We start from the raw sequence: 27,191 nt of genomic DNA, 5'->3' as shown, positions 1-27,191 counted from the left end.
ATGTTAGTCTAGATTGATTTTGAAAAAAACAAAGTATAGTATCTTTGTTTCACATAGTCTTCATACCAGGAAAGTTTCATTGAATTCTAAAGGGGTGCTGCCAATCCCTTTGTCGAGTTGGCGTGAAATCCGTCATACAGGGAAAGTGTACCAGTTATGGCCATAGTGGTTCCCTATTTGGCCATAAGCAAAATTTGGAGAACTTTTACATTTCTAATCTTTTTGAATGTTTTAACATCAAGATATATCCTATATTTTACTGCTTAAACACAAAAAACTTTTCAAAATGTGAAGGCATTTATGATATCCAACGTTGCATTTAGTCGATTTTCTCCATACAACCTTCAAGCTCGTATAGGGCAAACGCTCCCTTAGTGGAGGTAGCTCCTATGGTGGAGGTAGTGTGTTTTGGCATGTTTCGCGCTAATAAATGATTATGTGATATTTTTTTATTATGTACGATGCGAAAATGATACAAGTAATCGAATAATATTCATGAAATTTAACCGTAAAACTATTTAAAACAATTATTTTGCTTAATTTTTTTGCTTCTTTGCACCTATAGTGGTGCATCAGTACCCATAGTGGAGGGTCCCATAAGAAATCAATGGTTTGCGCCACTAAAGGAACCATCCTTAAAATATACCTCCATTAAAGGAACAGTGTTCCTATTATTGGTGCAAGGCTTTTTAAAAGACAATTTACACCGTCTTCAGCCTAAGGCTGCACAGACTGAACAGGGAAATTTCAAATGAATCGTGATTTTTATACATTTGAATGATAGAAGGATTTGAGATCTATCGAATGATACGTTAAAATCATATATTTCATGATCTTAACACCGTGTTTTAGCAGTTTTCCCTTAGGTGCACCACTAATGGTACACTTGCCCTAGCCCTCTCTTAGAGTTGACAAATCCTGTTCAAATTTTCAGTGTCGCTTCTCGAGATCCAAATGAAGAAATTTATGAGACGTAACTTATGATTTTTACGTGTTGTTATTTTTGTCATGTACAAATGGTCCATTAGGGCGGTTCATAATAAAGAAATTCGCTAAATAGAAAAATTCAATCCGACGGATAGCAGAAGATATATTCATGAGTTTGTTTGATATTCTTCTTTCTGGCGTTACGTCCCTACTGGGACAGAGCCTGCTTCTCAGCTTAGTGTTCTTATGAGCATTTCCACAGTTATTAACTGAGAGCTTACTATGCCGATGACTATTTTTGCATGCGTATATCGTGTGGCAGGTACGAAGATACTCTATGCCCTGGGAGGTCGAGAAAATTTCCAACCCGAAAAGATCCTCGACTGGTGGGATTCGAACCCACGATCCTCAGCTTGGTCTTGCTGAATAGCTGCGCGTTTACCGCTACGGCTATCTGGGCCTGTTTGCTATTATTTGGCCCAAAATGGGATTATAGCCCTGCAAACATGTTCAAAACTCTCAAACAAAATAAGCTCAAAAGGGATTTGTTTTTTCAGCAACATCCTTTATTAAGATTTGAAGAATAAGTTTTCAATATGGGATTAAGGTACCGTGGGGCAAGTGGGTAATGGAATTCGCATAGTTGAGATTCTTCAAATTCTAGAGACTTTAAATTGAAACAAATGAGGTCGTGTATATTTTCTAGCTTGACTCCCACCAAATATTGCATGCTGCTAAATTGATTTTTATGAAAAATTGAAGAAAAAAATACAGAAAATGTTTTTGAAAAATGTCTTCTTACTTTTCACTTGCCCCAAAAGTGGGGCAAGTGAAAAGTTTACCGTTTTGAACAATAAATTCTAAAACAAACAGTTATATTCACGATTTCTATTAGCTTTAACATTTGTTAAGACTTCCCAATGAACAAAAACATAAGTAACATGTAAACAAAGAAAATGTTATTCTTTTCACTTTAATTTTCTTCTCTTCAGTTATGTTAGTTGAAATGTTTCGACAACATTATAACTGCAACATTTCCAATGTTAGTTCTTACATTATAGGACAGCAATTGCATTTCTGCTCTGTAGAATTTCCACCGCTCGTTATTTGTTTTTGAGAAAGTCGGATATAACGTCGGATAACTCTTGGGGAAAAATCAAACGGAATCCTTCAATAACGTCCCAGGTAACCAGTAAGCATTTAAAAAAGCATTTATGTAGCAGTATTTGCGCCTTTACTGCAGGTCATTAAATGCCAGCGAGCCGTATATGCGCCTTAAATGCTACCAAAATGCAGGTTTTGGCCCGATATACGGCTGCTTAAATGCTAACCCTTCAGGAATTTCGTATCGAACTGTAAAAAAATGAAAACGTCTTGAACGTAACGTCTCACTCTCACATGAAACCAATCAAAACAAAATTTCTCTCCCCACACCACAACCTCCTACTCTCCTCTCCCCCTTCTAACTTCATTTTTCATCACATTCTCACTGCTGGTCCCTGTTCGTATCGCATCTCTCTTGTACTACATATGTTAGTTATTCGTCAACCCACCGGGAATTTAATCCTGCGACCCTTAGCTTGTTGAGCGCATCGCGCTGCAGGATAGTCTAAAGATGAAATGTTAATGTGAATTGATTGTTTGCTCTATTTAAACTTTGCTACCACAGGATTTGTGTTTTGGATGAGTAAACGAAATAGAACTTAGAAAAGGCATTGACTCTGGCAGCATCTCTCTCGTGTTGGTGTAATGCATCCAAAGTACATGGTTAGAAAAGTGAGAAGGGATTTGTCGTCGTTGGCGTTGGTATGAACGTGACCCTCGTGTAGGTCACCGACACACCCTTTCATGTCATTCAACCTAATCGTAAACACTGAACATAATTATATTATTTTGTACGATGTAGGCACAATATTCAATTAATTGCTCGATAGGATTTCAATTCGTCATCAAACGTCAACATCCCACCGCCGAATCGCTAGTGTTTGGAGGAGATTTTAACCTCAAAATTGCCAAATAACCTCCAAATCATCACCTCCAAGTTAGTTCTAATAGCCTCCGTTATATGAAATATGGTGGCGCGTCGATCGTCGCAAGTTTATCGTTAAACAGTCAATATGATTTTACTGTCTTGGTCTCGTGTTTGTTGTCCCAGTGTTCTTATTCTCTACTCCCAGGGTCCCTCTTATTTCAATGCAAAGCAATGAAAATAGTATCGGAAATTTATCAGCGTTCGTGTAATCACATCTATCGCATACTGTGTTTCAATTTTCTTTGTTACTAAAACAGTGCTGATTAATTATACTACTAAAATCATGTCTTCGTGATACCTCTTGGAAGGCAGGAAAGGTTGTCATGCAGGCCAGTGAGAAATATCATGAAAATATTTGTTTCTCTTAGCAGTTTCGTGGCACTATAAAGACAGTTGAGATGCTCTGAAACCAAAACAAATTGCGCATTTGAAATGCTGATTAACAGTTGAAAACATTTGAATAGCAGTTCTTTTGCTAATTTGAGGCACCTAAGCAATCAGTATGCTATATTAGGGCAGTGTGCACATGAAATGCAATTAGAAGACTGATTTACGGCTTATTTAAATGCTTATTGGTTACCTGGGGTATTTAGAACCTTTTTTATGTGGATAGACCTATACCGTAAATTCGGGTGAAATTGATCAGTAGGGTGAAATTGATCACTATGTCACTCGATTTTATTTCTTCCTAATGGAGCACAAATAGCAATGTAACCAGCAGTGAATGAACGTTGTTTGTCGTAAGTATGTCCAAATTGTGTTTTGTGAAGTTTTTTGCGTTCAAAAATGTTCATTTTTATGAAAATAATGTAAAATTTCAAAATCTTGTACGGTGCAGTGTTGACAAACATCAATAAACTTCTAGTTTTAGTCAAGGATTTGGACATGGTATAATCCTGAAAGTTTGTGAGGATACTTAAGATATATCCCCAAACTAGATTTCATAACCAATACTCGTACCAATTCGTTGATTTGGTTGAAATATTTGAATTTCTGTTATATATCAGGAAATTCCTGAAGAAATTGCATACATATAGGCGTTTTCTGCGTTATTCTTGAAATTTAAACATGCATTATTTCTATAAATATTGTATTGTATTGTATTGGCAAGCATATTTGGATTCAGGGAGCTCAAATTTAATATGTAAAGTTGTTTTGAAAACTAACAATAATGGCATTGATAAGTGATCAATTTCACCCCGAAATGAGATCTCCCGATTTTTTATTTTAGACATATTTTTTAGCACTAAAATTACATTTGTTAGAAAATTTCGGTACTTGAGTCAATGAGGCTCACCTTCATACTTGTTTTTCTGCATTAAATTGTTTGGCATTTTCAACATTATACAAATCAGATAAGAAAGGCCGTGAAAAGTGATCAATTTCACCTGAAATTAAGGTACCCCATTTTTATGTTTTGAACTAGCTTTACATAGACATTCCACGAGATTTCCGTGTGTTCTCTAATATTGCAACATTTCGGTCAACGTATCCCTTTCAATTGACTGCCCGAAGTAGACATATTAATATTGTAATGTTTGGCAATCAATTTTAGAGAAGTTCCATGATTTCTAATAGTTTTTAACGCTTGAGTATAGTGTTTCTTGAATTATCAGCACGTTATGTTTTTCTATGATAATTGCAAACCATGTTTACTTATGGCTACTTAAAGAGAAAACACAAATTCAATCTCTAATGATAAACTTTTCACTTGCCCCACCTGATAAGAAAATTGACGGTGTTTAAATTTAGTTATTTTTAGGTCTACGTCAAATTAATTCTAAAACTTTTTTTATTGCAGTTTGAAACTGTCACAGAGGACAACTAAGAAGTGGTACAGGAAATTATTTTTCGCAACTTTTTTCCACTGAAAATATTAAAATAAGATTGTACGCCGCCAACTTGTTACGGAGTAACAGTTGACAGGTTAACAATTTTTCGCTCTATTATGCAATAATGGCTGAAAATCTCAGAAATCTCTTACCTATCGTATTGTTCTCAATGGCCTCGAAGGTTTACGCATGAGTTTAAAACGTTAATTCACATATTCAGTAAAATATATTATTTGTTTTCACTTACCCCATTTACCCACTTGCCCCGCGGTACCTTATAGGTTTCTAATTACATTACAGTACTAGCGTATTTGGAACATTTCTCAAAATTTCTCCATAATAATTTCCATATAAACGTACATTGTCTTTGGGCCAATGTAATCCGTCTTAGGCTAGCCCGTCTGGCCAGCATTTTTGCCGTTTAAAAGTGGCGAACTCGTCAAGGGCGAAAAGCCACTCAAATAAAGATAAATAATAATAATGTCTTTGGGCCACCTTCAAATCACCACCTATAAAGCTGAAAATTTCACAGAACACTATTTTTATGGTACGGGTGGTAAGGAGCTCATTAGAGATTGAATTTTCAATCATTTTTAAATTTTAAACCGCCCTAATGGGCCATCTTACTGATGAATTAGCTCGCCACCTATGAGTTTATTATTTTGACCCAGCTAGAAAATAGTCCAAAAATCCTAAATATCATCCTTTTTGAATGTTAGTTAAGCATATTGTTCTATTGCAGAACACACATATTTCTTACTTTCAACGATCACAGGAACACCGCGTGAAAGAATTTACTTTGATGAACATACAACAGAAGCGCTTACCTGGATCACTGTTTGGAGCGGATGTTTCCGGCTCGTCATACTTGAACATCAGATTATTGTTCCACAAATCACCGTGGTTGAAGACGTTCCGGTACTCTGTCGACGGTCGGGCAAAGTCGTAAATTCTCCTAATTACCTCTGGAAACTTCGCCAGGATGAAGTCTAGCTTATCAGAGTTTCTGTATTTGTCGATGCGCTTTATAAGCTCGCACAGAGCTTTGATTGCATTGTCCAGATTTGTCTTGCGGACGTACGTATCGTCATCGATGTACACATTTTCGTTCAAATGTCCCGAATAGAGCTTCATGATGGACTGTTTGGTTCGTTCTTCCAGCACCAGAGAAGCAGCATGCAACTTGGCCACAGTTTTCAGCGCCACTTCCAAATGGGCAAAATCTAACAAACTCTTATTGTTCTCTAGCATTCGATAGCCTTCGGCTTTGAGGTTCTCAAAGACGAGTAACTTTTCGTCTTTTGTGAGATAGGCTCTCGGCGCGAAGGGTTTCGTCCCTATCGTAACGTCCTGTAGTCTCGGAATTAGATGGGTATAAAGTTGAATTTCTTTCCTGAAACAACCCATTTCCCGCACGTAGTCCGCTAATTTGGGCACTTGTTCCGGTAGAATTTTCAAAAAGAAACTGAGATATTCTTCCTCCGCGTATTCTTCCTCTTCCGCCGAATAATGGACCATTTTCTCTCGCAACACCACATTGAGGAAGTAATGGTCACCGAGATAGCCAATCGGTTCTTCGCTTAATCGCTTCACATGATACGACAGCACACGGAATTTTGCGTTGTATCGGTCACGTTTCTCCTGGAGATAGCGCTTCACAATCAGCTCGACGTCCTCCTCAGTTAAACCGAGCGCGGCGGGATCTACCATCGTTGAGATTGACCTAGCGACGGATGATAACGAGCAAGTGTTACCGGTGGCGAAACGTGCTTCGGGCGCGGAAGCTGTCGCTGAACTGATAGGCAGATGCTCCGAGGTTGCACCTTTTGGATAAGTCTGCAATGGGAAACGTAAATGTTTTAAGATGTGGGCGAGCGAGATAAGATATCGAAATCAGTAGCGTCACTGCTGCAGAGGGGTCGTGCGTTGGATACTGAAGTTGAGTGGCTTCTAATGAAGAGGTTTTGAAAATAGATCGATTATCTTTATAGCACCAATAAATTCATTGAGAGTCTGATATCAAGCCGCATTCCTTTGACTGGAAGTTTTTTGCACAGCTAATTACATCAACTATTTATTGAAGTCATGAACATTTGCATGGTGTTACCAACAGTTTGTCAAATGTTCCCTTATTGTAATTTGTACGCAATCAATCAACATTACACAGAGCAAAGTGCACACGTTGCGGTTTAGAATTAATTCGTTAGAATTACAACAATGATTTTGAAGTTCATGGAAGGAATTCACAGAAAATCCGTCGTGGATCTCCCAAGCTGTCTGCAATGCATTTTTCCAAAAGTGGATGGAATGGTTCTCCGACATTACCCGGAAAACCATTACCCGGAATGCAATTTACCGGAAAACCATTTACCGAAATGAACCATTTACCGGAAAACCATTACCCGGAAGGACCATTTACCGGAAAAATAATTTCTCTATTTCTCGCCTTTTTCATTAACGTCCTTTTTACCGTTTTGCGGTCATTCGGTTAGTATTAGGGAGCCGGACCCAATTCTTGGCGCTTTTGATTCACTTCGGCAGTGGGGTTTTTTGAAAGCTACAAAGCTCATATTTGGCCACAATATGCGTCGTAGTGAAGTGCTCCTTATTGCAAAGTTTCAGACAATTCGGCCGAGAAAAACCCCCATGCCAAAGTGAATCATGGAAGTGCCCAAGTGGTTCTGCACCCTATGACTTGCAATATTTAAAATTATCACCAACGATAATGGACAGGGGATGTTCTTCCTTCAAAATACATAAGCATCGAAGAAGAGTCTTCATACTTGATCATGTCAATATGCACCATCTTCATATAATTGCATTTCATAGACGATTCACCTTTCTTTTAAAAATAAGCTGTTCTTTCAACTTATCTTTGAGCTTGTCTTGGCTGAACTGGCTAAATTTGGTTACAATTATGTAACTTTAGTTTTGACATTCGACCGTTGGTTCTCCAAGTGTCCAAATGGTAATTAATAAGCAATGATTAGAATTTTTAACACGATTAGTTGTGCTACTTTTTGCCGAGTGTCATTTCTGTAAACGTCAATCAGCCGAATGCAAATCCTCCGTATATCTCTTTTTCTAGAATGACCCATTTCGGGTCATCTGATATATTCACCCTTCTTTATTTGGTTGGCGGTTTTTTCGAGTTCCACCGATCTCGGCATTTTTGGCAAAATGTGTTTAGTCGAAAATGACCAAATATCTTCTTCTTATGATTGCTTACTGTTCTTTCTAGTATTTTAATCGAGGTACAGACATACAGAGTTATGACATTCGTAGAAAAATAGCAAAATCAAGCAAATTCAAAGGAATAGTAGATCAATTGTAATTCAATATTTCGGAATCCAGAGATGGGCGTCACAATGACGTATAGTGTGCCTACTCACCAAGGCACTCTTAGTTTTGTCTCAATTTTATAGATTTCCTCACGGTAAAAAGAAGCAAGGTATTATACTCCGAAAAATGACATTTGGCAGTGACGTCATTCCTATCGCAAACTCGAACGTGTGCAAAAGATAGCAAGGCCTGCTCTCCTCTACTATCATCAAGGCCTCATGCTTGACGATAGGAATGACGACACATGTTTTGATGGAAAATGGAAATGATGGAAAGTCGATTAGCAAAATGATAACAAATCTCGTTACCTTGTTATCATCATTTGATAACTGATTATCTATCAACTTGGCTGAATTAACAGCCAACATAAAAAAATGAGAACTCAAATTTGTTTGTCGAATAACAAAGTAATAGTAAATTATGTTATCATTGAGTTCAACTTGATAACTAAATTTACATCATCATATAATTTTGAATTTTATGGTCATAATTCAGGGAAAAAATTGAGAGATGAGTGTTTTGGATTGAACTTACGCTCCAAATAATTTTATAGAATTTTGTTTGACGAAAAGTCTACTTTGTTTAACAACACACGCTTTATAAAAATGTTATAGAAAAATTTTGTTATCAACCTGTTATCAAAAATGTCTGTCACGGGTACAATGATAACAAATTTTGTTATCATTCGGTTATCATTGAGAACATAATATCAAAATGATAACAGCGATAATAAAAGTTGTTATAAATTTGATATCATCCAGTTATCCGCCTTTGCTCGGGCACTTAGTTCATATTTGGCCACAATGTGCGTCGTACTGTAGTGCCTCTTTTTGCAAAATTTCAGATAATTCAGCCGAGAAAAACCTGTGGAAGTGCCCAAGTAGCTATGCACCCTATCAGGCGATTCTTTTCTAATAAAATCGCAAATAAATTACATGTGCAATTAAATTTTGGTATTGTTATATTCGTTGCGACAAAATGAAGCTATTCAGAAAGATCAAGCTGAGGTTGGTAGAATTGAATACCGCCGTTTCAAAATGATTTCTAGTTGGAAAATTTGATGACGTTCCAGAGTAGAGTACTTGCATACTTGTCAAACTATGTACGAATGTAAAAGTGATCGATTGACATAGGCTCTCAACTATTAACTGTAGAAATGCTACTAGAATAGTTTTGTCCCAGTTGACTCGTAACGCTGGCAAGAAGAAAAACATATCTGGTTCATAACTATTTGAAGATGTATTTTGAAAAAGTGTTTATAGAAACCGAGGGTGTCAAGAATGTCCATGGTTAGCGTAATGTGACCAGATGTGTCCCGGAAAAAATCCGGGACGATTGTCAGATCTCATTCTCAATGAAACGCTGCCTAAATTTGATTTGCGATTCATATTCATATTCATTCTAAGACATGTCCTATACATTAAGTTAATTGAAATAAAGAGTATTGAGACTGTACCGTTAAAGTGAAAATTGCTCTGTCCCGGATAATCCGGGACGTCTGATCACTTTAGGTTAGCGTGACATAATTTGTGCGGAGCATCATCGACAGAGAACAAAAAATGTATACAAATGTACTGAAAAAGGTCGTCGAAAATGGAAGATTTGGCTTTCCGGGTAATGGTGCATTCCGGTAAATGGTTCATTCCGGTAAATGGTTTTTCCGGGTAATGGTACATTCCGGTAAGTGGTATTCCGGTAAATTGCATTCCGGGTAATGGTATTCCGGATAATGGTATAGAATCGGATGGAATTATGGAAAACGTCAATGTTTAAGATGTGAACGATGAAGATAAAATTAGGCTGACCATCTCCGGAAGATTCAAAATCAGGACATTTTGCGATTTTCACAACTGACCTGCCCAGTAGAGGATTAGCGGGTATGAATATAAGTACGAATTCTTAAATATAATTAGGGAGCCTTTAGCTAAGACAATACTTTAATATTCATTTATCCCTCCAAAATCCTATCTCGCCAGCAATTTACCAATGATTAAAAAACACAGTTGAGTGCCTCTAGGAAATAACTAATAATATCAAAAACTGCCAAGTATGTTTCATAGAATCTAATAAATCGTGGGCTTCGTGGCCATGCGGTTAGCGGCGTCAGTGTTTAGGCGTATTGCGCCACGAAGCGTGGGTTCGATTCCCGCTCCAGTCGGTGGAAACTTTTAGTCAAACGAAAAAATCATCACTGGGCTGCTGGGTGTTCCGTGTTGTCCGTTGTCTAATGCTTGTGATTGTCAGTCTGTGCAGCCATTGGCTGAAGACGGTGAAAATTGTCTTTTCTCTTGTCTTTATCAGATATCTGCCTAAAATCTTCTTAGAGATTTATAAGACATCAAAGAGACAAGGAAATACCGCTAGCATGCTTCGAATCATGGCTTTACATAAAATCTGATATAAATCTTTCTATGAATTATATAAAGAAGCTTCCGTTAAGTTCCATAAAGATCTCGTGAGATTTCGCTAAGGATTTCGCCAGAAATTCATGAAGAGTCCTATACAATCAAAGTTTTTGGGAGAAATCCGTTAAAAGGATTCCCTTGAAAACTGATGATTCTGGGAAACATTCGTTAAGGATTTCTTCAGAAACTCATGGTTAGACATGATGTGGAACGCGATATGTTAGGCGGTCGTGCATCTCTGTTGGAATAAATTCCTATTTGCGATGCATCACAATATTACATGAAGATAGAAAACATTGTTATGTTCCCACGAGTGCCACCATCTTCACTGAAACTAATAATAAATGTTTCGGAGATCTCTTTAATTCTGAGAACATTGCCATGCTGAAAAATATGCCAGAAATGATTTAGTACAAGCCCAAATGATTCTATTAGTAATATCAGAATTGTCAAACTTCAACTGAATCTGGAGGTTATGTGATAAAGTATTAAAAGCATCCTAAACGTTTAATGTAACTGAAATCGATATCTTTATCACAAGACTCAACATGAATATTTAGGAATATCTCATTTGAACATTCTTCCTGTGTTTAGGTGTTAGGATAGCTTTCACTAATTCGAATTACATTCGATGGTGTTCGCAAAGAAGAAAAAAGCAGGACAAAACTTGAATTTTGAAAAATAAATTATGACGCCTCTAAAAGATCTCAAAATCAGGACATGTCCTGCTAAATCAGGACGGATGGTAACCCTAGATAAGATATACCTATATCAAAATCAGTAGCGTTACTGATGCAGAGGGGTCATGTGTTGGATACAGAAGTGGAATTGCTTGTAGTGAATAAGCTTAGAAAATATAAATAATATATCTGTCGAAGACACGATTCATATTTTTAGTCGGCTCAGAGCTCCCGTACGAAGATTCGACAATAACGAAGGAAGTTTATTTGTCCGTTATGACGCCTAGCTTACACCCATATTTGAGTATTTTTCAACTTATTTTTAGTTATTTTCATCTCCCTATTTCATTCGCTCCTTTTATTGTTGACAGAGAGCGAAGAGCAAAACAACCCAAAAACCGAACCTTTGAGTAAGAGGCATAGTGCTGGAAGTTGAATTATTTGATCTGCCAGTTGAGTGAAAAAAAACTTAGCCAGTAGGTAATTTTTCGCATGGCTGCAAATGTAAACCACTTCTATCCCATCAACTTAAAATTAGGTTAACGCACGAACCCCCCGAATTGAGTGGAATGAACTCACTTTTGAGTACTTCATATTTTCCGTGTATGTTCTGGATCACTGCGGCAAATCGTCATCCAACGCTGGTTGAGTGACGATGACGATTCTTCTTTTAGTTTCGTCGTCGACTTTTTCCATTTGACAACGACGATTGTCTACCCTGAATATAATGATTATCTTTATAGCACCAATAAAAGCATTTTTGCTATTTCTCATCGTAATAGGCTGTTGTTTCGTTACACCAACCCGCCAATATCGTAATAGTCATTACACAACTGAGATCAGTTGCCCAATGACTACTTCGCAACACTTTTTTATAAAGCAACTCAAGTGGTCTTGTACGAAATTGCAAAAAATTGTGTACGCTACTCGTTGCAGAACACGATTTGCAAATTGTTGAGTAAACTTCTATTAGAGATTGTTTCTTTACTTGGACATTTTTGCCCAGCTTATCATAGGTACCAAGTATTAATTGAAGACATGAACATTTGCAAGTTGTTACCAACAGATTGGCAGATGTTCCGTTATTGGATTTTGCACATTAGGGTGCAGATCAAATTGGGCACTTCCATGACTCACTTTAGCATGGGGGGTTTATCTCGGCCGAATTAACTCGCTCCATCTGCTTCCCAATCACTATAATGCCGACTCCACGCTCTTTTCAGTTGCCGCCCACATTCCAAGATCTGACTTTGCAACCCGGACAACCAAAATGTACGTGTAACGAAATCAGCATTTACCTGTGCAAAATTTCACTTAAAAGATGTCGCGAAAAGGCCTTCTACGTAGAGAAGTGGAGGCGTGCATATATTATGTGATGAATAATAACATTCAATGCGAGTGTATAAATTTTCTACCGAACTAACCTGTGATCTTATGCGACTCAACTTATGATAACAAATGTTGATTTGACAGCTGCTACGGATTGATTCGACTAACTTTGTACGAGTGTTCTGGACGAAACAAAATGTCCAAATGAACTCCGAAAAAACGTCTTATGTGAGGGAACTCATGAATCTGACGATTTTATATTTCGATGTAATTTGGATGAATAAACGAGTTATTACGTGAATTTTATGCGACTTCTGGTTGTCTGGGTATTCGTTACCGCGTTCTCTTTCTTCTTTTTTTTTTGGCATTACATCCTCACTGGGACAGAGCCTGCTTCTTGACCCTGAGAGCTTTATTTACCTAAGTTGCCATTTTGCATTCGTATATCGTGTGGCAGGTGCGATGATACTCTTTGAAGTAAGGGGAGCAGAGGAAATTTCCATTACAACCTGGACCGACCAGGAATCGAGCCCAGACACCTTCAGCCATAACCACTCGGCTAAGGAAGGCGTTGCCGGGTTCGTTGCCGTAAAATCAATTCGCTTGCTCTACTTTTGCCTTTCGTGGTTAGTGAAAAGTCTTCGATAAGCCACCTAACCAGGATTGCGCTACCTACATCGTGCTGCCACCTATATAAGGGCTGCATTTTTGGTGCTGACATGATAAATCATTGTCTGTTTGTTCTCTGAAGACCACGGTCAGTCATCACAACCGTCCACGTTTATCAGGGATTTGGACCTGTAGCTCTGGTTGTACCTATTTATAAGTCTGACTAAAACTCCAATATCCGTAATAATCGTTGAATTGCAATTATTTCTTACAATCTCACGCTTTTTTAATCAATCATGAGCTTGAGCTTGAGCTTGATTGGCCGCCCGTGGATGCACTCCAGTATCGCCAGATCGGCTGCACTTACACAAGGAACCAACCGAATGACTGCTTGGGACTAACCTAAGTATATTGACAGCTATAGAAGGTATGCTATTCACGACTGTGCATTAGTATTAGTAGATAGTTATGAAGCTTTTCAGGATTTGTATGGCATTTGTTACATTTTATTGCAATTTAAGTAAATTTTGGTATTTAAGATAACAAAATTTCGGTAGCTTAGCAGAATAATTTATTACGTATCCGATTGGGTGGTCATTTAATGCATTTGTTCTTTTTATGAGGAGTATTTTTCATGTTTCTCATCACAACCCTTTACCTCCTTCAGAAATAACTAGCCGTGCAAGTTGTGTTTTATTTTATATATTGTCGCACCGCCACCAAACCGGATCGCGCCAGTGAGACTCGCGACGCGCCTCAACTCGCGCGATTTTGAAATCAGTATTTTAGTGTGGCGCTGCATTCTTACGATTTTTATGAACACAGCGCACTATTCACATATTAGCTGCGACGCACGGGGCCCGGGAAAACAATAATTATAAATAAATGTTGGTCTTGATTTCTACCGGATACATAATACAAGAATATATTTATCATATGTACATAGAAAGTCATTTTTGTACGGAATGCAGGAATTTAATCTGATATAATTTGGGAAATTTGTCCGAATGTCTAAGTCAGATGAGGGGTTTTTGGAAGATTTTCGATCGACCTTTTCGATGATTGGTATAAATATAAATAACACAGGGTGCATTTGCTTGTTGTTTATTGTTCAGTATAATTCAAGGGGGTGGTCACTCTACGCACTTCATTCGACACAGCTGTGCCTGCAAAGCGTCAAAATGCGCCAAGCGCGCCAAACGTGCTATAATACTATATGCTATAACATTCAATGAACTGAAATTATGGAATCTCAGCAAGCATTGACAAATGTAATTTTTTTTCTTGTCTGCCTCTCGTTCAACAAATTTTAATCTGTATTTTGCATTACCTTTCCTAGGATGCGTTTATATTATAACCTAAAATTTACGAGTAAGCCAAGTCATGTAGGTATCTGTAAAACTTCAATGTTAAGGCTTAGGAAACAGCCCACACGAATTCCCAAGACAACACGGGAGCTGCGATACGGAGCGCCAACTCTTATGTACGGGGGCGTGTTGGGCGTAATATCGAGCTTGAAGGGCGATAAGAAAGGAGATTCCAAGAAGCTGTTGGTCATTCCAACATCTTTTGGAATCTCCAAATCGTCGTAGTATGAGTATTTGAACACGATACAATTTTGGGATCAGTGAATGGAAAATTTTATGAACCAGAGACTATGTAAAAAAGAGAGGGTATGGACATTCCCCGATCAGCACATTCGGGTCTTTAATATTGGAGGCTACATAAACTTCAGAAATAAGCTGTTCTGTAAAGATTAAAACTTTTTGTCCACTGTATTTTTTGTATCTTTTAATACTTTTTATGCACTATTCCATCCCTCAGTTCAATTCAGATTCAGCTCTGCTGGTTTGGTGCCACTCTTTAACTGAAATAAAAAAGTTTATAAATGTAAATTCAACATATTAAACCATGTTAGCAGGTTCCTTTTGAAGCCGAAGCCAACAAGAACATTTCGTGAAATCTGTTTCTGACAAATAGCAAGCAACTCAGGAAAATCAATGATTGCTGAGATGAAAATTATGTGTGAACTGTGAATTTTATAGCAACCCTCTATAAAAAAATGTGCCAGTTAGTGCGCCGAAATGTGCCATAGCTGCGTAGAGTGACCACCCCCTTGGTATAATTTAACTTTTGATAGTTGTTCAATACTTACAACAGGTTTTTCTTTATTTTCTCCCGCTAACTATCTGATTCACGGAATATAAGTGCTTGGAATAGACGAAAAGATTCGTGGTATTTATATTTAAAGTTTTAGCCCAAAAATGTTAGCCATCGGTTTCTCTGCATATTGATCGTTGGAAATCTATGGAACGTGACCGGTTCACATGGTTCTGTTTTAGGGTTTCTTCGAATATGATTTTCTCCTGCATGTCGGAACATGACAATTCGACACTTTGATCACAGACAAACAGACGTAACACTTAGAACAAATCTCGATCCAAATCATAGTCACGAGGACATGTATGCCCAATGCTAAGATTAGGGTGTTTGGCCGACGGGCCAACAGATGGCGGTAGTGTGTAAACGTCAAACGCGAACAAAAACGATGCGAGCGCTGCGGGTGGTGGATTGGCCACCTACCATATTTTTGAATCGACCGTTAAAAAGGTGATCGATGGACAATGATGAGAGTGTGACGTCTGTTTGTCTGTGCTTTGATGGTGAAATTTAAGCACTTTTCTAGTTCCAAACAGGTGAAAATTGGCACTGAAAATGTTTTCGTAGCTTGATCGAAAGAGTACATTTTTCTAATTATAATACAATTCGATAGCGCTCCAATATCTTAATTTTGGTGTTATAAACGATTAATGAAGATTTTAACCTGTAGACTCAATGACATTTCAATCTACATAATGACAGCTCGTCCCGTAGTAACATTTGCCGAACAATGATTCAAAAGCGATTTCCATACTAACTTCAAAAATGTTTCAAAAATAGTTCCAGAGCACGAAAAATTATGAAACATTGGATTCTGGCTTATTTTTTAACGTAGAATCATGATATGTGAAAAACTGGATACCTTTAAATATGCCAATCGAATAAATTGAATTTATATTCCGATTTCAGTACAAATCTGACGGATTTTCATAACTATTTTATATGTGTGAGTATGTTCGTGTAAGATAAACAAAAATGCAGCGTACCTTTAGTAGCTGTCAAAATACGTTGGGGACTAACAGGCATCCTCAGTGTATAAGTGCTGGTGATCTTCTATTTTTAGGCAACAATGGCACCTGCCACGTCAGATCGCAGTAGGCGTTGCCGCGAACGGTCGTGTTTTGTTTTGCTTTCCACACTTTTTTCGTGCTCTAGTTTTTCGCGATTTTGCCGATGATTTGGCTGGTGCTACGCCATCCAGATTGTAGTTCGGATGTTAATATTGAAATAACCTCGATATCTAATAGTGAAAAGAAAAAAAAATCCAGCGCGTTTCGTGCGATCAAAGACTTCTTTAATGTGATGTTTTATGACCGGTTCTAATTAGCTTTCCTAATGAATTTCCACGTGATTTTGTTGTTGTTGCTGTGTTTGTATTTTGACTGACAAGCCACCAGATGTTTTCGACAATGAAAAAAAAAAACATTATTGTAATAATTGTGAAAAATACGTGAAAGAAGAAGTAAAAAATGTGGTCTAGAAATGACAAGTGGTATGTGCGTCACAAGGAGAAGAAAATGCATACCAAATAAGTTGCAGATTTGATGTGATGACAACGCCGCCTTGGATGAATTTTGGTGAGATTGTTCTGATTATATAATTATCTGTAATTGAACAGTAAATACGCGCCAGTTCCAAAGTAACCATCTTTGAAACAGGAAGTATGTATGCATTATCATTATCCATTTGATAACGGTAATGTATACATGCGGGGCTTGTTGTTAGTGAAAGTGACTTCTGAATGGACGTGTCTCTCCAGCCATTCTGAAATGGGTCACCGGATCTGCAATAGAGCTATCACCTTCTAACTCCCGGACTGAAGCTTTTAGCAAAAATGCAGTACCAAAGCAGTTTTGCTGAAAACTTTTTTCCATAATACCACTGCCGGACAGTGGGGGTTAGATGGACCGTATATTCCACTGCATCCACGTCAGTTCATGCGGGAGTGTATGGATTGGGGGAAAGGCATGGCAGAGAGGTTTGCTTTTGTGGTTAGCAGACTGCCTATGTATCAGGCGTAAGAAAGGCGTGCGCGTGGAAGTAGGAAGCGTTAGGGAAACGGTTTCTTGTCCGTCTCTGGTTCTAGCGTTTGCTATGAACGAATAGTTTGAGTGTGATATATTTAAAATGGAAGATAGAAGCAAGTGAGAGATATACAACTACAAAGTACGAGGAAAGGGACGGGCCTGGGATTGAACCCATGACCTTCTGCATATGAAGCAGAAGCGGTAGCCATCAGACCACCAACCCCGTCTCTCACGCTTTTTGAATCGATCATGAACAAAAACATTGTTAAGGGGGCAGGATCCGTTATTGATTTCGGAATTTTCATAAGTAGTTTTTCCGTTCAAATCAAGAAAATTTACAGGAAAATTTGTTCACTGTATTCTATACTCCAACCGAAACACAGTGAACACATTTTCATCAAATAATTTTTAGTGTGGAACATAAAATCTGCTTTTGAAGTTTTGATAATGACGATGAAGGAGCGTTGAACCACAGACAAACAGACGTAACACTTAGAACAAATCTCGATCCAAATCATAGTCACGAGGACATGTATGCCCAATGCTAAGATTAGGGTGTTTGGCCGACGGGCCAACAGATGGCGGTAGTGTGTAAACGTCAAACGCGAACAAAAACGATGCGAGCGCTGCGGGTGGTGGATTGGCCACCTACCATATTTTTGAATCGACCGTTAAAAAGGTGATCGATGGACAATGATGAGAGTGTGACGTCTGTTTGTCTGTGGTTGAACGTTAACCAAATAAAACACGTACCGTAATTTCGGGTGAAATTGACCATTTTTCACGGTTTTTCTAGTCTGTTTTCTATAATGTTAACAATGCCAAACAACTAAATTCAGGAAAACAAGTACGAAGGTGTGCCTCATCGACTCATGTACCGAAATTTTCTAACAAATGTCATTTTAGTGTTAACAAAGATCTCTAAAATAAAAAATCAAGGGATCTCATTTCGGGGTGAAATTGATCACTTGTCAATGCCATTATTGTTAGTTTTCAAAACAACTATACATGATAATTTTGAGCTCCCTGAATCCAAATATGCTTGTCAAAATCTTAACAATGCAATATTTATATAAACGATAAATAGTTAAATTACAAGAATAACGCGGAAAACGCCTAAAAGTATGCAATTTCCTAAAAAAATCAATGATATCTAACAGAAATTTAATTATTTCAACCATTTAAGCTAATTGGTTTTGGTGATGAAATCAGGTTTGCGGATATATCTCAAGCATCCACACAAACTTTCAGGTTTATACTCTGTTCAATACCTTGCTTAGAAATAGAAGTTTATAGGTGTTTGTCGATACTGTGCATGATTCGATACCGTGCATGATTTTGAAATTTTACATTATTTTCATAGTAATAAACATTCTTCAACGCAAAAAACTTCACAACACACAATTCGACAATAGTTACGACAAACAACGTTCATTTACTGCAGCTTACATTGATATACTATTTCATAATCGATTCAGAGATCGTAGAAAACGTTCATCAAACAGGGATGAGCCGGATCCTATTCTTGGCACTTTTGATTCACTGCGGCATGGGTTTTTTTTGAAAGCTACTCATGTTTGGCCACAATATGCGTCGTATTGAAGTGCTTCTTATTGCAAAGTTTCAAACCCCCCATGCCAAAGTGAATCATGGGAGTGCCCAAGTAGCTCTGCACCCTATTTGAACTTATTTCCGAATTAAAAATTCACAAACATGCAAAAAATGATGAAATTTTGCCAAACTTACCACTGGGTTTAAGAGCAAAAATTGTACATCCTTATTCACAACTAATAAATAGAAGAGATTCTAACGACTAACGAATCAGAAATCTACAATTCCCTAAATTATGTTTATCAATGGAACAACGAACGAAACAAACACAATGCATGATAATTTATTGAATAAATTTAAAAAAAATGAGTCTTGTAGATCACATTTTTGTGTTGTTCATGCATTTTTTTATTTCGCGATTAATTTGTCTCATATTGTGCACATTTGTTACGTATATGTACAACTAAGATATATGCAAGAATTACCGAAATCTATCCATAATTCTTAAAGTCAAAGTTGAAGAATGTTGAAATAATGACAAAAGAAGCCCTGACGGTAATTTGAAAAAGGAGGACATTTTTAGCCCAAAGGAGGAAGGGAAGACACAAAAAAGAGGGCATTTCCTCCCTAAGGTTACATGGATAGCCTCCCACCCCACAAAATTCTGAAGATAAATACCATTTTAAAGTACATAACAATTATCAATTGAAGATTGTTTTGTATTTCAAAATGAGAGTATAATATAGTCAACTCTCCCTTACTCGATATTGAGTTAGGAAAAAAAGGTGGATTTTATGGCTACCTCGATTGTCCCTTGAATGGCATTTTCACTAGTTTTGTGTACTATAAATCCCTAGCTCGCAGATCCCTTCAATATCCAGTTAGAGAGAGCTGATAGGATATGGACAAGTTTTTATTTGTGTTAATCTCAAGGAGACGTGAACCCATGGACTTCTTGGGATCGAAGAATCCGAACTATTTTATACAGTTCAGTTTCTTTAATCATCGTTTTTTATTTCGATCAGATCGGCAAGCAGATACGCTTTTAGGCATACTTATATGTAATTCTTCCTTCTACACAAAAATAAGGAGTAATATTGAATTTCCAATGCATTTTTTAAACGTTTCTTTTAGAAAACATAAAATTTTACCTACAAGAGGCCTTCCTAAACTATCAATATACAAGTTATCGTTTCAAAGAATAAATTAAAAAAGTCTGTAGTACAAGACACTGAAGGTGGCAGTTGAGGTCAAAAAACACGTATCTGTCAGAGGATACAAATTCTAAAAGAGCTCATTTGGGTTTTCATTTATTTATAGGTATTCTAGCTCGAAGATTTACTATCAACTAATTGCGTGTGGTAGAGGTGGATATATTTTTAATGAAATTAGAAAAAAAATCACAACAGATTACGCAGATTTTCTTTGCAACACATATCCATCTATGTTTTCAAATCTTGAATTTATCAATATTGCAGTGAAACATCCACGAGTCGATGTTCCAAGACTCGGTATCGAGCCGATTCTACTATGAGTCAATGGTCCCTTCAGATATCAAATCACGAAGGTTTGGCTGTATTATGTTTTTCCACTGAAATTTTGAAAAAGGGAAAAACCCCTTTTGTTTATTTGAAATCTTTCTAAAAGAGACCTCAAAATAATCTTAAATTTAAACAGCACGTAAACTTGCATTCCAAGTTGTAACTGAATATTCAACGATAAATTATGTAAACTGTCTCATCGCATTTAAGAATGCTTAAAATCTTGAGTGAACCTGAAAGTTTGATTGCAAACTAGAAAGCACGATTATGCGCTGAATAATACAAAAATAATGCATATATGCACATTTTATGTGCCTTATTTATGATTGATTTATCGAAATAAAATCTTGTAAACCGAACCGTTTTGCTTGCAACAAGTTTTGGAAGAAGACGTTTTGCGTTCAATATAGGATTTTGCTAGCAATGTTGAATGTTTCATTGAATAGTATACATCTGAATTGCTTTACAGGATTGAAGCTAAAATTACGTTACATGTAAATCTAAGATTTTTGGCCTCTAATGACTGTGTACAATCCATTCATCAACATTTATTGAAGCTTTTTTTGTATAAATAAAAATTATTTAAAAAGATATAAATAATTTTGATCGCTCTGCTATTTTATAACGCTACTTTAATTAAATCTTACTCTTTTACTACTTACACTTGAACGGGTTCGATGCCAGTTACACCTAGCCAAGACGCGAACACTCGCAGCTGGAACTGTACAAAGTGCTGTGCCGATTCTGTCGTTGCCTCGAGTGAGCAAACCTGAAAGCAAAGCAACCTTGCTACTAATACATGTTAACATCAGGGAGCATTTGACAGCTGACTGATAACAAACAACATTGCCACCGATGCGAAACCTGTGACATAATTGCAACTCCCTCTTCTCAGTACTCACCCCAGAATCGATGACGGTCTATACAGCAGGTTCATAGCAGGACTATAGTACGGATGGCCATGAACTTGCTATCACAGAACGAGTACGATTTGATAAACTGACGTAACAGCAATCGATATCACAGCACCAACAGAGCCATCCAGTAGCAGCTAGAACGAAGCAACCCTTGATCACGAACTGAGTCAGCAGATACCTGAGCTCAGCGACTGCTTTGATACCTTGCACACCTCGCCGCACGTAATCGAATGGAGAGAGCTCTGGGTTAGTCCTCTCTCTCTGTCTTCCGTCCCTTCGCCCGAACTGCACGTGCAGTTGCAACTTTTCCACGCAAAAACTATGAAATTGCGAAACGCGATTTTGCGATAGTCGCAGTCTAATGTCAGCGACTACGACGAAGACTTCGATGGGCTACTGTGTTTTCGTTTGGTATGTTGTTATGTCGCTTTTGCGTACATGTTTCGCTGACTAATACCAACAAACGGCGCGCAAACCACACGATACTGACTTGCGCAAAAATCACCATCAGCGATGTGATCAGCAAACGGTCAATATCCAATGTCGTGTATCTTTATGAATCGGTATGCGTTATGATAGATTGTGGTTTATATTCAAAATGCTGATTCATTTAAGGAGTTGAGCTCCGCTTATTGACGACAGAGCTCGTATCTTGTTGATAAAATAACCACATTTTGTCTGATAGTACATAACAATTAGGAAAACACCCTTCCAACGTCACGCTTTCAGATACATCCTAATTTAAATCAATCGATTGAAGCATCAATTGGGTCGGTAAATCTTCTTATTTCTGGAGTTACATCCCAACTGGCACAAAGCCTGCTTCTCAGCTTAGTGTTTTATGAGCGCTTCCACAGTTATTAACTGAGAGCTTTCTTTTTTTTATCTAGTTCATTTATTTGAGGCTCAATCGCGTTTAACGCTCTACGGAGCCGAAACTCATTTTTTGTACTATTTACAATTTATTCACTTTTTAGTACCAAAATTAGTACGGGATGGAGCCAGGGTACTCGTGGCAACTCGAGGTTAGTGGTCACAATTTTGGAGGAAGGACAAGGTAGGGATTGGGATCAGGGTTCTCTGCTGCTCATCCGGGAGGTATATTGTGGTAGCTCGATTAACGTATCATGGCGTTGGTACCAAATTCTTGCCGGTCTTCGTCTGCCGGATGGCCAGGATCCTCAATCCAACACAAAGGGGACAACACACAAAAAAAAAAACTGGAGAAGAGAAGACAAGAGAATTAAACTTTTATACACGACAGGCGAAGGAAATCGTAAATTGCGACCATATAAATGAAATCGCGGGTGCCCAACACATCTCTAACTGAAACATAGGGTTGTCTACCTCGGGCCGCAAGGGTATCCAAAAGTTGCGCTCTGGAGGCGTCCATATCCGGGCACTGCCAAACTACGTGGTCGATGTCATCATAACCGGAACCACACCTATTACAAACATTGCTCAGCGCGAGGTTAATTCTGTGTAGATGTGCATCTAGCGAGTAATGGTTGGACATAAGTCTTGACATCACGCGAATGAAATCTCGACTTACGTCCAAACCTTTCCACCAGGCTCGCAAGGAAACTCTAGGAATTATGGAATGTAACCACCGTCCCAGTTGGCCATTTAGCCAATCGCTTTGCCAACCGTGAAGAGAACTTTGACGTACTAAATGGAAAAATTCATCTCGTGAAATTCGTCTATCATAAATCTCACCTTCCTCAGCGCCCACCTTTGCGAGAGAGTCCGCCTTCTCATTGCCATATATTAGGCAATGTGAGGGGACCCATACAAAGGTAATCTTATATGATCTTTCGACCAGTGCACACATCTGCTCTCTTATTTTTGTAAGAAAGTAAGATGCATGCTTAACAGGTTTCATCGATCGGAGTGCCTCAATAGAACTGAGACTATCCGAGAAGATGAAGAAGTGGTCTGCGAGCATGTTTGAGATCATCCCCAAAGCGAAGTTGATTGCTGCCAGCTCAGCAACATAAACCGTGCAAGGTTCCTGAAGTTTTCGGAAGGCGGAAGAGTTTTCATTGAAGACACCGAAGCCAGTGGATCCATTGATACGGGACCCGTCAGTGAAATATCTCCTGTAGGAATCGACATTCTGGTACTTTGCATTAAAAATACGTGGGATAGTTATACATCGAAGTTGATCTGGAATTCCATGAATAGCTTGTTTCATGGTCAGATCGTATTCAACAGAGGAACTGTCATTGGTGAAGCGTACACGTGGAGGGTTATAACACGGAAGGCTAATGTCAGATGACATATAGTAGAGATAAACTCTCATGAATTTCGACTGAGTATTCAGTTTAAGTAATTCTTCGAAGTTTTCGATGACGAGTGTGTTGCTCACACCACATTTAATAAGTATTCTTAGCGAGAGCTCCCAGAATCGGTTCTGTAGTGGTAAAACCCCTGCCAGAACCTCTAGGCTCGCATTATGTGTCGAGTGCATACACCCTAAGGCGATACGCAAACAACGATATTGAACTCGTTCCAATTTAATCAGGTGGCAGTTTGCTGCTGAGAGAAAACAGAAAGAGCCATACTCTAGAACAGAGAGAATGGTTGTTTTATAGAGTTTTATGAGGTCATCCGGGTGAGCACCCCACCATGTTCCGGTGATTGTTCGTAGAAAATTGATCCTTTGTTGGCATTTTTCCGTTACATACCTAATATGGGTTCGCCAAGTGCCTTTTGAATCAAACCAGACCCCAAGGTATTTTGAAGTCAAAGACTGGTCGATGTCTGCTCCCAATAGCTTAAGCTTTAGTTGGGCTGGATTCCGCTTCCTTGAAAATACAACCAGTTGAGTTTTTTGCGGCGCAAACTCGATCCCTAAATTTCTAGCCCAAGTGGATAGATTATCAAGGGAATTTTGCAATGGTCTTTGCAGGATTTCCGCTCGTGGGCCCTTCATAGAGACCACAGCATCATCTGCAAGTTGTCTTAGCGTGCATGGTTCTTCCAAACAGTTGTCAATATCTTTAACATAAAAATTATAAAGCAAGGGACTTAAACATGAGCCTTGGGGAAGGCCCATATAGCTAATTCTGGAAGTTGTCAGTTGACCGAGAGTGAAGCTCATGTGTTTTTCTGACAACAGATTGTACAAGAAATTATTCAATATTCCAGGTAGTCCACTATTGTGCAAGTTTGCTGACAATATTTCTATGGAAACTGAATCAAAAGCGCCATTAATATCCAGGAAAACCGAAGCCAATTGCTCCTTGTCAGCAAAGGCTAGTTGAATATCTGATGAAAGCAACGCTAGACAATCGTTTGTTCCTTTGCCCTTGCGAAAGCCAAATTGAGTACTGGAAAGCATGTTGTTTGATTCGACCCAGTGATCGAGTCGGGATAGGATCATTTTTTCTAACAATTTCCTTAAACATGATAACATAGCAATCGGGCGGTACGAATTATGATCAGACGCTGGTTTCCCAGGCTTTTGAATAGCTATTACTTTGACCTGTCTCCATTCAGGTGGAACAATGTTGTGTTCCATGAATGAGTTGAACAGGTCAAGCAACCGTCTTTTAGCGATATCAGGGAGATTTTTAAGAAGATTGAACTTAATCATATCGCGTCCCGGAGAGGAGTTGTTTGATGAAAGAAGAGCCATAGAAAATTCCAGCATAGTGAATGGTCTGTCCAACGCATCGTCTCTCTGGGTTTCCCAGAATGGCGGTTGAGCTGGAACTGAATCAGGACAGACCTTTTTTGCGAAGTTGAATATCCAACGATTGGAGTATTCGTCACTCTCATTTGAGGATGAGCGGTTTCGCATGTTGCGAGCCACTCTCCAAAGCGTCGTCATTGAAGTTTCTCGAGAGAGGCCATCGATGAAACGTCGCCAATAGCTACGCTTCTTCGCTTTAATAAGATTCTTCAGTCTTTTATCGAGCTTCGAGTACTCTAAATAAAGTTCTGAGGTACCATATCTACGAAAAGCTTTGAAGGCATTAGATTTTTCTCGATACAACTGAGTGCATTCATCATCCCAACCAGGTGTGGCTGGTCGTCTTTTGAAGGATGCACTATGGCATGATGAAATACGTGTCACTTCACCTGTGTTCAAAATGTTCAAGTTGAAATCGTCGCATAAGTCATAGAAAATAGCCGCTCTATAATCGTCATAAGATTCGCCCCATCCAGTACCATGTGAGTTCATATCACCCAGTATTAAAACCGGGAATGAAAGCATGGAGACTGTATTCCAAAGATGACGGCGGTTTATTGAAACTCTTGGAGGAATATAAACAGAAGCTACGCAAAGATCTTTACCCTTTACGTTTATTTGGCAAGCAACGATTTCTATGCCTGGATGAGTCGGGATGGGGATTCTGTAGAATGAATGGCACTTTTTGATCCCTAAAAGCACACCCCCGTAATTATCATCTCGATCTTGGCGAATAATGTTAAAATCGTAGAAGTTGAGATTATCTTCGGAAGAAAGCCATGTTTCACAAAGTGCAAATATATCACAATCGGAATTGTGAAGCAAAAACTTAAATGTGTCTAATTTAGGTTTTAGACTATGACAGTTCCACTGTAGCACAGTGATCATATCTTGTACCTCACTTGATGAATTAGCCATCGAAAGATATGATCGAAGCAAGGAGGGGCCACGAGATAGTCAATTCCCTGAGATATTCTTCTATTGCGGGGAGAAAAAGGTCGAGTATGCCTCTGAATGAGTCTGAAACTCCGAGAGCATTACATATGCGATCCACAAGGGCCGTAAAAGTTATCAGTCCTCGCTTAGCCCGGGGGGTTTTCGAGGAAGAGCGAGGGACTTCAGTAGCTTTTTTCTTGCTATCTTGTCTAGAGCTTCTTTTCGAAGTGTATTTAGTCGGTGGAGGCAGGGGCGGCAGATCTTTGCTGCAACACGGGACGGAAGCATCAAAGACCTGGTTTTTCGGTATTTTCAAATTTGCCCCACTTCCTTTGGGATTAGACAAACCTTTGAGGGAAGATTTCATTACCTTACGGCGCAGTCCTGGAGAAGATGGAGACTTCCTTTTTCCGGGTGCGTGTACCTCCGAAGAATCTCCCCCATCGGTTTCGTCGTCGTTCGCTTCATCGGAAGACAACTCTTGAAAAGAGTTACCAACTGGGATGGCTGATGAAGACTCTTCTGCAGACTTTTTTAAAGACTTAACCATTTCCGCATATGTCTTCTTGGAGCGCTTCACAATGGAGCGACTCTCATTTCGAATGCGCCTTTTGTATGCCGGGCATTTCTGCAAGTCATGAAGATCCTCACGACAGTAGCTGCATTTTTCAGCTTCCTGTGTGCAAGCATCTTCCAAGTGAGCTTGGTTGCATTTGCCACAACGGGGCTTGTTGTCGCAAAAGCTAGCACTATGACCAAGCTGTTTGCAGTTGGTACAATTGAATACCTTTGGCACGTAAAGGCGCACTGGGTAAAAAACACTATCAATGCAAACAAATTTCGGGAGAACGGAACCAGGAAAAGTTACACGAAACGAGGCTGACGGCGAAAACACTTTCTTATTTCCTTCCATGGAAACTGATTGTAATTGTTTACAATCCAGTATAGCCACATCAGGAATGGACCGGTTCTCAAAAACGCCTTTTCCAGTCTTAATGTCTTCGCATGTCAGACTCGCGTCGATGATTTTCCCTTCCACCTCAACCTCTCTGGCCAAAATATACACATAATATTCCACAGTAAAAGCTTCATGCTGAGCAATCTCATTCGCTGCTTTGTAACTAGGTGCAGTTACACGCAGCTTGGATTGCTTCACTTGGTGAATAACGGTCCCAGGATATTTACGCGTCAGCTCTCTTGAGATCG

At 38.6% G+C, this 27,191-nt stretch overlaps 1 protein-coding gene across 6 annotated transcripts in view; it reads right to left on the bottom strand.

Annotated features, from left to right (window-relative positions):
* LOC5568178 overlaps nt 1–21,792 on the bottom strand; it is a 62,434-nt gene extending 40,642 nt beyond the window's left edge. The window contains exons 1-4 of one of the 6 annotated variants that reach the window (XM_021848204.1): nt 21,556–21,792; nt 21,338–21,486; nt 21,098–21,224; nt 5,619–6,627 (exon numbers count right to left, since the gene is read on the bottom strand). In XM_021848204.1, the coding sequence (XP_021703896.1) occupies nt 5,619–6,627; nt 21,098–21,224; nt 21,338–21,372 (1,171 nt within the window). In that variant the 5' untranslated portion in view covers nt 21,373–21,486; nt 21,556–21,792. Of the gene's footprint in view, nt 1–5,618; nt 6,628–21,097; nt 21,225–21,337 lie in introns of all 6 variants that reach the window. The other 5 variants (XM_021848208.1, XM_021848209.1, XM_021848205.1 and 2 more) reach the window with 5 other exon arrangements.
* Nucleotides 21,793–27,191: the final 5,399 nt, after the last annotated feature.

The sequence above is a fragment of the Aedes aegypti genome, chromosome 2, assembly GCF_002204515.2.
Source record: "Aedes aegypti strain LVP_AGWG chromosome 2, AaegL5.0 Primary Assembly, whole genome shotgun sequence".
Lineage (NCBI taxonomy): Eukaryota > Metazoa > Arthropoda > Insecta > Diptera > Culicidae > Aedes > Aedes aegypti.
This window is presented reverse-complemented; position numbering and strand designations above follow the sequence as displayed.